This window comes from Rattus norvegicus, chromosome 3 (genome assembly GCF_036323735.1).
Source record: "Rattus norvegicus strain BN/NHsdMcwi chromosome 3, GRCr8, whole genome shotgun sequence".
NCBI classification, from domain to species: domain Eukaryota; kingdom Metazoa; phylum Chordata; class Mammalia; order Rodentia; family Muridae; genus Rattus; species Rattus norvegicus.
Window position 1 is genome coordinate 70,078,212 of NC_086021.1, and position 13,936 is coordinate 70,092,147.

At 43.1% G+C, this 13,936-nt stretch overlaps 1 protein-coding gene across 1 annotated transcript in view; it reads right to left on the reverse strand.

Moving 5' to 3' along the window:
* Grb14 (growth factor receptor bound protein 14) overlaps window positions 1-13,710 on the reverse strand; it is a 115,591-nt gene extending 101,881 nt beyond the window's left edge. The window contains 2 exon segments of the mRNA NM_031623.2: window positions 12,098-12,230; window positions 13,457-13,710. Coding sequence (NP_113811.2) covers window positions 12,098-12,230; window positions 13,457-13,641 — 318 coding nt within the window. The 5' untranslated portion in view covers window positions 13,642-13,710.
* Between the last annotated feature and the right edge of the window lie 226 nt (window positions 13,711-13,936).

Consider the following 13,936-nt stretch of genomic DNA (forward strand, 5'->3'; position numbering starts at 1 on the left):
AATTTTATCACACATTGGCCAAACCAATGCATTCATAAGGCTCTTGTGTGAATTTTTTCTAACCTTTTATTTTCATAAAATGCTTTGTCTTTTGTTTTAAATATATTTTCTTCAAAAGCATAAAACCTCAGATTTAGTTTGTTCAATTTGGGAAAAATGTCAACCACAGGAGGTAGTGTATGACTATATCCATGGCAATCAGGAAAGAGTAGGGTCAGAATTCTGCCCCAGCCTGGGACACAGAGTAGAACCCCGTTGAGAGAATGACAGACGCACAGACAGACAGACACATAGAAGGAAAGAAACAAAGAAAGACAAAGAACAGAGAGACTTGGAAGTCAAACTCCTCTCAGATAAAATTCAATCCTAATCATAATACTGTTCAGTTGTAATACAGTGATATCAATATCATACTGAGTCAAAACATTTTTTAAAAGACACAGTAAGTTATTGCTTAGACTGAAGAATAGAAATGTCTAAAAAGAGTCAAAATTTAAATAAAATAGCACAAGACTACCAGACATGGTGCTTCCTGATTGTATTTCCAGCATTTAGGAGATGCAGTAAGGAATGTCATGCCATGAGTTCAAGGACAGTCATGGCTACATATGAGGTCGGAGTACATCCTTCAAAGAAAATGACAACCTTCGTCTCATCCTTTATACCACACAGTAAAAATAATAATGGTGAGACAGCAAGACATCTGCAGATTATGTTGAAATCCTATGGCGTGCACAGACCCTCTCTATGAACTGTGTGAATGTTTACTGGATTGCAACTTTGAGTGCAATTAAATAAAAATCCAGTATCAAATTAGAAATGCCTAAATTAAATATCACCCTAATCATGGCAAATTTTTATGCTTTTGATGAAAAGCAAACAGTATATTTTCCAAAAATTAGCCCACCCACTAGCATGTGAAGATTTTAGAAAGCAGAACATATTTAAATATTTAGTGATGAAGCAGGATGTGAACTGAGCAGAGTTAGAACAAACAGTTCATGACACAATTCATTAATGTATAGTTCACCACAGTGTTGAACTGCACACAAAATTTTAAAGAAATCATGCATAAATTTTATCTTTGACTTTTAACCAATTTATACTAAAAACTTAGTATTTGCAGCGAAATCAAAATGTTGCATTTAGGAGAATAAACCACTAACTGCATTGGATGCTGGCTACCACCCAAACCCACTCTATTCAAGACTCAAGTTCTCCGTTTCCCAGTAGCAGCCAGTAAGGCTTTGTGGCTAAGACTTCCTTCCTTCACTCCACTAAAGGGAGCTACTATGTCCAAAGCCAGGCATTTCCTAAGCAGCCTAGCTGCTGGGCCTCGATTCTCAAGAATTCTGCAGGCCCTACCTGGCTCCAGAGTGTCTAAGGAATGGGTTGAGGGCTTTGTTGCACCTGCACCATGGCCTGGCTTTTCTTGGTATCCATTCCCACTGGTACTGGCCTAGTTCGCTTCCAATTGCTGAGCTTACACACTAACCAAAAGCAACTGAGTGAACAAAGAGCTTATTTTAACTTAAAAATTATGGCCAATCATCCAGAAAAGTCAAGGCAGGATCCTGAAGTAGAAACCACAGGCAAGCATCACTTTTACTGACTTCTTCATCCAGCTTTCCTACCCAACCAAGGACCACCCACCCAAGGGGAGGCACTGCTTACAGTGAGTTGGGCCATCCAATGTCAATCATTAGTCAAGAAAACGCCCCACAGATGTGTCCAAAACCAGTCTGATGGAAGCAGTTCCTCAGGTAAGGTGCTCTCTTTGAAAGTGACTCGTGTTTCTGTCAAGTTAGCAAAAGCTAAAAGCAGTACTGCTACTGTTTTTGAGCGTGCTCTGCAAAAGGCTTGCATGCAAGTCTCTGCTTTGTACTCTTACCTAAGCACTAGCCTATATCACAGCAGGTATTTTTAGGCACATTTCCTCTCAACCAGCAAGATCCCATACATATGTATTAAGTGTAGTAGAAAATACATTGAAATCCATGACAAAGGTCATTTTAAGTACTTAGCATTCTCACAGATGAGCTCTTTACTCTGTCCCTGGAGGTTTTATGTCCAGCAGTCTAGACACAAGACAATCGAAGCCAAAGATTGAAAGTAAACAAAGGGAAACCAGAAGTGTCATTAGTCCTTTTATAGACTTATGTGCCTCGAGTAACATTTCAAATTGACCCGAATCCTTTCTAACCATCACACACCCTCAACAAGCAGGCTTTTAGATATGGGGCGTGACATCTGAAGCCTATAAAGAACTGTGTCAGGGCAGTCTCGGACAGTGCAGCGACTCCTCCATCTCACAGAAAACAAAATTAGTTTGCAATGCTGGCCCTCCAGGATTTTTTACCCCACGACAAGGAGCAAAGTAAAGAGGCTATTGTGAGCACAGTAAATTCTAAGGGAAGTAAGGTTTAGGTAAGTGTATGTATAGAAGATGAAGTCTTAGAAACTGATTCTCTCAGATCTCTTATTCCCCCAACCCCATCTGGCAAAATGTTGCCATGTATCTAAGGGGTCTGTGCCTTCTCTCGTGTGTCTAACTCTGATCTACGGAAGTCACTAGTGATACTTACACTCGGCAGTTAATTACTCAGGAGGCAGAAGCAAGCGTATCTCTGAGAGCCTGAGGTCTGCCTGCTCTAACAGAACTAATTCTAGGCTAAGTGGAGCGAAAAAGTGAGACCCTATCCCAAAACTAAATAGAAAAGTATTTAATAGTGTCTTCCCCTTGGGCTGAGAGAAGTGTGGGTAAATGACAGGTGTATTTAAGTGTTCCTGGGCAGACTTGGGAAGAACAGTGTGAGGAAGAAGGAAGTCTAGTAGTGCAGTGAGTACGTATCACTTACGAGAATATCAAACAAGAATAATGTGCAAAATTGGGAATGTCTCCACTAATTTCATTACAGATGACAAACAAGTCCTAATAACTAAAGTAAACTATTATATTAAGTCCAATTAGTCCTGATATATGTGTTTTGTGAACAGAATATTCTAACTAAACTGAGGTTACTTTGAAATTTTAGTGAAGATAATTGATTGCGGTTGGACTAGGACAGGAACAATTTGATAAAATTGGGTTTCCATTGTGCATTGCCAGCCAATAATCCATTTATCCATTCACTTTCAACAGAAGAACCCAGGAACAATGAACCCACAATAATTCATTTACGATGGAAAAACAATAAATAGACCAACAGATAAAAAGAGTAAGTTGGGTCAAGAAAGTACAGTGAAGAAACTAAACTGAGAAATGTAAAGGGATAGGAAGGAGGGGGAGGAGGAGGAGGGGGAGGAGGAGCAGGAGGAGGGGAGGAGGAGGAAGAGGGGAGGAGGAGGAGGAGGGGGAGGAGGAGGAGGGAGAGGAGGGGGAGGAGGAGGGGGAGGGGGAGGAGTAAAGCTATGTCATGCACACTGCTGCCAAAGGACAGTGCCAATGGTATATTATGCCAAAACCTAAATGAGTAGTATTAGCTCTACACAGAGCTAGAGAAGAGTCTCCAAGCACAGAAAACAGTCCCTGAGGCAGAAGAAAGAAGCTTGCCCAGTTCACAACAGAAGGGATGACAGGCCTCTAAATGCAGTGTAATGAGCAAAAGGTAAAGTGTGCATGAGGTACGAGAGTCATGAGAGCCACAAGACAGGACCAACCACATGCAGTACCCGAGGTCAGAGGAGAAGATGTTATCTTTAAGTGATCAAAACTTTTTCAGCCAGAGAGAGACAGTGAGGTCTCTTTTGTTTTGTTTCTCTATAAATGCTCTGTGTATTCATTTAAGGTCTTAGGCTTCGTTTACAAGTGCCGGTGGCCTATCTTGATCCATTTCTCTTTGTGATATCCTGGCCTGGAGTGTTTTAAAGTTCCTAGGAACAAATACATAGAGAAATGAATCAAGACAGACCATTATAGAATCAGGACCATTTATGGCCTGTGTGGGTAGCTTCATCAAGGATGGTTAGTGGCAGAGACAAGGGTTAAACAAGAGCAGAAAGTGGTCTCCTTAGTTTTTGCCCTTAACAAGCAAATGAAGGGTAGGAGGGTGGAGCAGAAGGAATTTGGAGCAGAATTTGGCACACAGCCAATCCACACCACCCAGGAAGCCAACTGCAGTTAAGTGCTGACTGGGCCTATGACAACCTCAAATGTTCCCATCTAATCTCCTTTCTTTGACCCTCAATTTAAACACTTGGCTCAGTACCACAATCCTCTGCCTCCCAGATGTGATGACCACCACCACTACCACCACCGCCCACCCCACCCCACTCCTGGTTCCCTTTCAGTAGCTGAGTCTCGACATGCTGTACAGTGTCTACTTTAACCAGGCCATGGCCAAGGATCTGCTCCCCATTGCCCCATCTCACCGCAGATGCTTTCTTTAGCCATAGAGGCACAGTGACCATGGAAGAAGCTCAGAAAGGAGACTGAGGGACCACCTACTGAGAAGGGGAAAAAGTCATCCTCCCATGACTCCTCTGTCTACTACACAGGAGTCATGAGTGACTTAAGAGCCATAGAACTCACCTGCCCTGGGACCAGAAGAAGATGGACTATCTCCAAGATCTGGGAAGTGTAGGCAGTGGTCTGATTCTGCATTGGTCAGACGCAGTAGGATGGTACTATAACCCAGGCATGCTGGTCCCCACACTAAAACCTTTCAATCACCATACACTGACTCACACCATCCCACAGACACAAAACTAAGTGTGGTGCCCAGAATGGTGTAAGTTCACTATGCTCTTGAGTTAAAAGCCACCACATCCAGCATTTTACCTATGGAATAAAGTATGTGGATAGCTCTGCACTTTACTAGTGACCTTTAGGGGTAGAGACTTTTGTGAACAAACTAGGAATCTCAAGTTTTCTGTTTGTATTTATTTTCCCTGTGGCTTTGAAAAGTATTAAATATGAGACTGCAAGAAAGCCTATGAGGCAAGGGAGTCTCATTGTCTTCATTCTCACACCGCTTCTAAATTAACCCAGAATCCTTCTTTCTATTCCTTTGCCAGGGCCAAAGCCTATGATTACTTCTTAGATTCTCCCTTGATCTGTCCTTGAAGTTCATAAGGAAAATCCCTCAGTTTGTTAATCTCTTATTTAAATAAGTGGGCATTGTTTACACAATAGAATGTATTACTGTTCTATACAAATTAGAATTTTCTCCAAAAAATACATGAAAGTCTGAAGATAAGATACACATTTATCCTGAACAATGAATGACTCCAATTTTCCCTCCCCTGTTAGAACATAATCTACCCTGAGGGGGAAAAAAAAACAGAACAGAAGCCAACCATTTTAGAAAGTGAAAAATGAAAATGAACTGAAAATATGCCTTCAAAATTAAACAAGTGTTGGAAGTAATCTTCAAACTAGAATCCTCTGAAGTAGGTGGTGATGTGCTAGGAACATTGTAAATGGTGAAGAGACATCCATCTTCTGCTGTAAACCAAGGCAACTCACACAAGGCAGAGACGACCCTGAGTTGATAGCTCCCAGCATCAGAGGCCAGGGTGCCTCCCTACGCTCAAGACAATGGCCCCAGAAGCTGATCTCCTCAGAAAAAGCAGCACGAACTGAAACCACCTCTTAGTAAATGGGCTTTGTGTAAAATACATGAATTAAAGCAAACCACTGGACACTAAGAAGAACACACAGATTAGCGGTCACGACCTGTCATACACGTCTATTAACGCTTGGCATTGGTGTGCTCTCAACTGCACACTGGTGCAGCTCTTTTTTACCCCTGGGGTTGTTTTTGGTTTTTTTATTTTTCTTGTATCTCTCTATTCCACAGCTACTGGCCCTATGCTTCCCGGAAGAAGCTCCCATACACTAACTGAGCAGGCAGAGTGATCTAGGGCCCTCTGCCCGCCTTGACCACAACTGTTTCAAAGCTGGATATACAGACTCTTGTCAGGTCTTACATACTGAACTGCCACTACGAGAGCCAAGGGACAGCCGCTGGTGAACAACAATACAGGATGTAAGAGGACAAAGGGAAGTTGTAAGAAGCACAGGCTAGATGACGTGTCTGTAGGAGGAAAGAGAAAACTTGATTGTCCTGGTTTTTATGTGTCCCCCCCTCCCCGGCTTTTTACTTTGCAATTTCAATTTCTCATGGGACCAGTGAACTTTTGTTCTTTGGATACTAAAACATGACTTTCCAGGCCAGTTCATGTGAGGTTCTGTTTCCCATAATCAATACATGGTTAAACTACCTACCAAAGTCCATTAGCAGTATCCCCCACCTTCTCTCAACTGAACAGATTTCCCCACAGTTTTCCACAGGCATATTGACAGAGCCTAAAAGTGGCAAGGAAGAAAATAGCTGATTTTGTACACCCAGCCAAGGAAACATGCAAAGAGTTCATTTCCCCTTGTTCTTCTTGGGGACATTATTCTTCAAGGACGTCTGTAAGTAGTCCAAGTTCTGCATGGGAAAGTGCTTTTGTGAGCACCTATTGAGAAGGCTTGACCCTTACAGCCTGCTTTAATGGTGTTACAACGATCTGCATACTCTTACATTCTCCAAAATAACAATGATATTCATCAAGTAGCAGCATTCGAGAGTGACAAATGGCTGTTACAAAGAGAGGTTCGTTTGACACTCTAATAATAAAACAAGTATTGTTTCTATTATTCTTTATGTAGTGTGTGTGTGTGTGTGTGTGTGTGTGTGCGTGCGCGCGCGCGCATGTATTTAATCTTGCTTTATATGGAATTTTGTAGAATAGCTTGGAGGGCCTAAATACAATTTATGATGTTTTCATCTGAAGATGACTTCAGACTTTGAAAGAGCTAATTCTTAGACATTTGAAGTATAATCAATATGTAATGTGAGGATTTTGTGTGTTATTCAGCTGAGGAAATTTCATTATGAGTGGTTTCAGATGATATCAAGGAATTATACTTGTTAGGAAATAATGCTACTCGGGTTATAGCTTTTCGAATGCATTTTTCAGGGCTCACATATAAAAACTAGGTAGGGCTACAATGACAGAATGCCTGAGATTTACTCCTTATTATTCCCACAAAGAAAATCATATATTTTTTTAAAAGAATAGATGAAGTAAATTGAGGAAAGTCTTGGTAATTTCTAAGCCTGGAAACTAAGAGCATTAGGGTAGAATTAGAAAAAATGAGTATAGGAGAGAATACAGAAATACTCTGGACCACACATACAGGCTTGACACATACGTGGTGGAATAATTATTGGCACCACAGTGACATAAAAGGACATTTAATTTGAAGACAGGATTAAACATCGTGGACACACTAGAGGAAATTTCCTCGGGAAATCCAAAGCAATGACTATAGAAAACCAATGACTCAAGTATTCAGGAGACATTCTTGGTTTTCCTGAAATATATTTTAAAAGGCTGCGGGGGCAAGAGTTATGGGTCTCACCATTACTCCCAGCACTCGGGAGGCAGGGCAGGTAGATCTCTGTGGATTTAATACCAGGGCTATCTACATAATGAGTTCTAGGTCAGCTGGAACTACATAATGAAATCCTGATGCACAGAAAGCAAGAAAGCAAGAAAGAGAGAGGGGGGGAGGGAGGGCGGGAGAGAGATGGAGGGAGGGAGGGAGGGAGAGGGAGAAAGAGAGAGGGAAGGGAAGGATAAAAATACTAGAAACAGTATGATTAGCCACAAAGCACATAAAGATATTATAATTTTAGATGCACTATACATACCTGGTTTAGAGCTCACAATCCTTCTCACTTCTCCTCCTAAGTACTAAATTGACAAGTCGGACTACCATGACCCACTCTAATATTCTACACTCTAATGACTACACTCTAATATTCTCCTGAGATGTTTTCCAAGAACCATGAACAGCATACAAAAGCTGGTTACTAACAATACTAGCAAGTATGTGTTTGAACACACTAGCTATTTAAAGTGTTCCTTCCTTTAAAACCTGTGATCTAGATGAGTTACTTACACTCAAAATGATTTTCATTATGTAAAGAAATGTCATTTCTTATTTCTGAGAGAAATTTACTAGGAAGCTTAAAGTAGCTAATTCTTTGCTTAGATTTCCTATCATATTTGGGAGAGCGCAGCCATAGAGGAAAATCGTAGAACTGTTATGCAGAACAGGGAGAAAAGGAGAGAGAAATGCCGCAGCTTAGATGAATATTGGACCACATTAGAGATCGTCGTCAGGCCTGCTATCTTGTTTTATAGGTGGGCCAGTGACTATGAATATTTGTAAGAGTTTATTGCTTACACTAATTATATGGTCCTTTTACTTTGGAAATTGTACCTTCCTGAAAAATATCCTCCTGTCAAATCCTCAAGACATACAAATGCCAAGTCCCAATTACATCACTGCTAAGCACCTAGCAATGCTTAGACACAGTTTACAGATCTGTGGAAGTAGGGCAGTAGATGATGTCAGGCATCTCTCTTAACCCCAGCCTTCAGTGACACAGTTTTCCACTGGGTTGAATCTCTAAAATGTCCAAGCTCTTTATTCTGCATTAGCTATTCTAGACAGTCCTAAACTGACCAGAACTTACACAGGAGCTTGGGTCTAAGCTCAAAAATCATCTAAGGCCTCGAAAACAAGATAAATGATTCCACAACGAGGACCAAATCCTCTTTTTCTTTTTTAATTCTTCAAGTAATGGGTCTTTAGCATCTGCCAGTAAAGAATAATTTCCTAGCAAATTTCTATCATGAATTAGAAATGACATTTTTTTTACACAATGGCAGTCATTTTTAATGTAACTTTTCTGGATCACAGATTTTAGAGGAAGGGATACTTTAAATAGCTATTATTGTCAGACACAAAGAAATAATCTTGAAATTTCACATGATGAACATGAGAGGAGAGAGAGAGAGAGAGAGAGAGAGAGAGAGAGAGAGAGAGAGAGAATAAAGAAGCAATCTTCATCCTAGCTCCCCTGCTATAATAGCACTAACACCACACAATTGGGCATATCTTACTTGCAAAAGAGATGAAGCCCATCTCCCTATTGTGGCACACTGTGCAGTATACCAATCACATGTCATGTAAGCATCTCAAGTTGATTTTTTTTGTAAAGCATACTTGTGGCCTGGAAAGTGATTTTGACTGTGGCTTTGAACGCTCAAATGAAATTTAACACTTCTAGACTGGATTCTCTCAAAGGTTCTGGACATTCGTTTGTTAATAACAAGTAACAGTCCTTTACTTTTCCTGGGGAGAGAAAAGAATGTTCTAGCATGTCTGGAATGATTTAACGAGTGCAAGAGACTGTGAAGGAAAGAGTAATAGCCCCATGTTTCAGCCATAAGTAATATTGAGAAGTGCCATGTAGTCTCACACAGCATCATCATACATACAATCTCAACCAAAGGCTGCAGACATCGAGACCGGAGGTACTGTCTTGTAACAAGCGGGTGGGGCACACATGTGTTTGACAGAGGTACTAAGCTGATGTAAAGAGCCAGCCGCAAGCTCTCAAGGCCTCCTCATTCCAAAGAACTGAGAATGCATAAAGTAATTAACATGAAAGGATCAATTCTCCCTGCAACATCTAGGTGAGGTAAAAAGGGAAACCAGGGCTGGAGAGATGGCTCAGTGGTTAAGAGCACTGACTGCTCTTCCAAAGGTCCTGAGTTCAAATCCCAGCAACCACATGGTGGCTCGCAACCATCTGTAATGGGATCTGATGCCCTCTTCTGATGTGTCTGACGACAACTACAGTGTACTCATATAAATAAAATAAATAAACCTTTTTTAAAAAAAAAAAAGGGAAACAAAACAAATCTTCCTTGACAGTTGTCAGTCCTGGGCCTAAGAAGAGATTTACAAAAATGTCTTTGGGAGGAAGGACACCCCTCAGGGATTGGACCCAGGAAGTCAGTCAGCTCTAGCTCATAAGTAGGTCGGGCTCCTGTGAGTGTGTACAGTGTTCTCTGTCAGACTAGATACAGGCTGCAAGGGCAGAGAGGAACCTGTTGGAGTGAGCAACGTCTTTTCCTTACTTTCGAACTTCCGAATGTAAAGCCCACTGCCCTTCTCCGGTCTGCCTGTCTCCACCTGGATCCCAGACCTAACTTATCTCTTTCTCTTCAGATCTCATCCTCTTTCCCTTTGCTTAAGAAGGAAAAGGCTTATTTGAGATAACATTCAAGGTTATCATCCATCGTTGACAGGGAAGTCACGGTAGCCAGGCTTGAAGTAGTTAGTCCCATTGCATCCATGGGAAAGAGAGATTGATGGATGAATGCATGCTTGTTCAACTTACCACATTCTCCATCTTCCCCAGTCCAGGATTTCTGGCCAGAGAACAGTCCCACCCACAGGAATAACCTTCCCACTTCAATTAGACCAAATCAAGATGATTCCTGTAGGTATGCCCTGAAGCCCATCTAGATTTTGTCAAACTGAGCATGCTAGCACAAACACATTAATACCTAGTCTCCCTTTGTATCCTGAAGCCAGCTTGCTCTACTCGTGTTTCTTTTACACAGATGAATCCTGTGTTTATTCACAAAATAAAGCCCTGACTTACCACTCTTTTACTGTTCTTCCTCTCTACCCTCTATCTCCAGTTACAGACCACAGCCTTACTTTGCCAATCACTCTTTGGCAGGGAGAGATCTCTGCCTGACTAGGTGGCTACTGTCTAGGATGGTGTGAGAAATGTGTGGCTTGTCTTCCATTGTTAACTAAATTCCCCCAACTGAATATTATGCCAACATCTTTCACATTCTTGCCCACCCAGGAGGAGAGAAACAACCGTACAAAGCCCACAGTTAAACCTGTTATCCCTAACTCCATATGCAAACTCTAGGTGCTTGGAAGTTTCAGAAAAGCTTCGTGCAACCTTACAATCAGACTTCAAATCTCACTCTGATGAAAAAGCTTTCTAGAATGAACCCTTTTAATCTCTCCCAATCCACTATCAGGTTCCAATCCTGTCCCCCAAAATGTGTATATATCAGACAGCTATGAAGATTTCATTTTCTGGGAGCTGGAGAGATAGCTCAGGGGTTAAGAGCACTGGCTGCTCTTCCAGAGGTCCTGAGTTCAATTCCCAGCAACTTCATAGTGGCTCACAACCATCTGTAAGGGGATCTGATACCCCACATCTGGTGTACTCATATACATAAAAAAATAAATAAATCTTAAAAAAAATTTGAAGATTTCATTTCCAAAAGTCAGATATCATAGTTTCCGTTTGTAATATTGGGGACAGTAAGTTCCCTGTAGTTCACTAGGTAGCCAATCTGGGGAAATGAGTTCCATGTTCAGTGAGAGACACTGTCTTAACCAATAAGGTTGGAAGGGGGAGGTTACAAGATGGCTGTGATGACATGAATTTGTTCTCTGGCATGTATAGAAGCAGATAACAATTCTGAAAGCTGACCTCTAAACTCCACATGAAAATGAATGTAAATACCTGAGTGAGTGTGTGTGTGTGTGTGTGTGTGTGTGTGTGTGTGTGTGTGTGTGTGTGTGAGTGTGAGCTTGCTCACACATGTACACATTCATGTCCTAGAACCCATGAAGAAGTTTGAGGACAACTTCTGGTTGTAACTTACCATCTTCCATTTTATGGGTCTCAGGAATCTAACTCAGGTCCTCCAGCTTAGGAGCAAATGGCTTCATGTACTGAGCTATTACTCTGTCCCTGTCTGATTCTTTACAGCATTTTCCTTTGGTAAAAGGTTAGCCGTTTATGAAATGTGTATAAGGAAAGACACCATTAAATAGCAAACAAATAGTCAATCCCCTTCTCACCTGAAATTATAGTCCTACCACTTCCAATTAAGATTGATGTGAAAGTGATGCCTGTTGACACATGTACTCATCCTGGCTACCTAGTGACAATAGCAGTCAGGACAGGTGCAGTTTCAACCCTATTCTCTCCCCGGAACCCAAGAGGGAACCTTTGATATTCCCACTATACAGATGAGGAAACTGAATCCCAAGAGGAACAGTATCTCAAGAGCCTTCTTTAATCAAGGGAAACGTAGCAAGGGCCAAACAAATTCTCTTTCCATGCCTTTTTTGCAAAACTCTTGAAGTCTGTGTGGGCATAAGCCTCCAAAGACATTCGGATTTCACAAATTTGGAAGTTCCTACCTGTTTCTTCCTTGAATTTGATCTGGGGAAGAGGCCTGCTGACAGCACCGATGTAAGTGGAGAACAGCAGAGCTCAGGGAAGGGGTTAGGAATGGAAGGCGTTTCCTGAACTTCCAGATCTTTCGCTTTTCTCCTACACCAAGAGAACACAGGGAGTCATTTACATAAAACAGAATATAAAATGTAATTGCTGTCAGGGGGAAAGAGCATTGTTAAGGCTAATGTGTTTCACTCAGTGACAAGGCTAACACTATGTAAGTGTACAGGAAAGGAAGGGCTAGGATGCAGTATCCATGGGTCAAAATATGCCAATTACCACAAATAATTCTATAGCACCTGCCCCACCCCACCTCAGGAGCACACCCAGAAAAAGAAGGAGGAGGAGAAAAAAAAAACCTCAGGAGGCATGGACACTTCATTTCCTGTACTTAGGATTTTCCTGAACACCAACTCAGCCTACATCATGATTTATGCAAACATTACCCAGAGGAGTGTGCCATTTCCTGGCGCCTATTAAATTGACAAAAATCTGTAAGTTACATGCAGTGAACTCACACCCCCAGTAATTTTTTTACTCATCACTGCTGGAAGTTATGATTTATTAAATATAGATGTGGTTCATCTCACTTGGAAATTCATTCACAATATTGCCCACACACCGTCTGCTAATTTTTTCAAGTGCTTATAGATACGGAACATCAAGGCAGTGCTTCTCGGAAGGTAAGTCAATAGGATGTGCTAGCAGGAGTATACGCTAGGCCACTGGGGAGTTATTTTAACTTGACTGAAGTCAGAGTGCTTTGCGATCCTGACAAAGAAGCAAGAGTGGTATTTACATGCGTGACTGAAAGGGGCCAGATTCTTAAGCTGTTCTCACCTTTTTCTTTCCTAATGTACGACAACTCCAAAGGCACTTAATGCCCATTGCTGTGGAGATGAGAAACCTTGGAAAGCCTCTGTTCTGGTGGAACATAAAGACTGCTCAAATGTCGATCCCTGCTCTGCCTCTCCAGGGTCCTTGGAAGACTATCTACGTGGGAGGTGAACACATTCAAGCTTGGATTTTTGAAGCCTATAGTGTAGTTGGAAGAGGGCCACCCAGCAGCTTGGAGTGTAGCCTCCTGGTTCATACCAAAGGGCAAAGGCGAGACAGACGGCTCTTCACCACCCCCTGATGCTATTTATAACAGGGCACCTGGAGATCGCGATGCCCTGCTGACCCCGCGGGAGGCGGCTCCAAGGGAATTGTCTTCAGACACTTTTCCAAACTTGGTCGGGCTCGGGCACACACTCACCCCTGGGCCGCCTCCACACCCCAAAGCGGGTTGCTGACCCGGACACCCTCACGAAGCTTCCTACCTGTCCATGGCACCGCGGCGGGTCGCATCTGAGGCCGGGGACAGCGCGTGCAGTCCGGGGACCTGAGCCGGGTCCTGGGCGTCTCCCTTGCCCTGGGCAACGCGGCACACCTGCACTGCCAGCGGCGAGTCCTGGGCGCCCGCCCGGCCCGCGGCGCTCTGCCCATCTTGCAGGGACGTGGTCATGATCGTAGGCCAGGGGGTCTAGGGAGTCATCGACCGCGAGGCGAAAGCGAAGAAAGGCTGGGGTCCAGCGGTGCCGAGCGGTTGCAGGAAGCGAGCGCCCTGCAGGTGCGGTGGTAGGGCCGCCTGCGCTCTCGGCCGGGGCGGCTGGGACGCGGTGGGGCGGGGAGCGGGGGAGCGGGGGAGGGGTGGGGGCGGAGGAGGAGGGTGGGGACCGGGAGGAGCGGTGCGGGGGGCGGGGAGGATGGCGCGCCAGCCTGGCGGGCCCTGCGCGTGGCCCGGGCACTCGGGGGCGCTG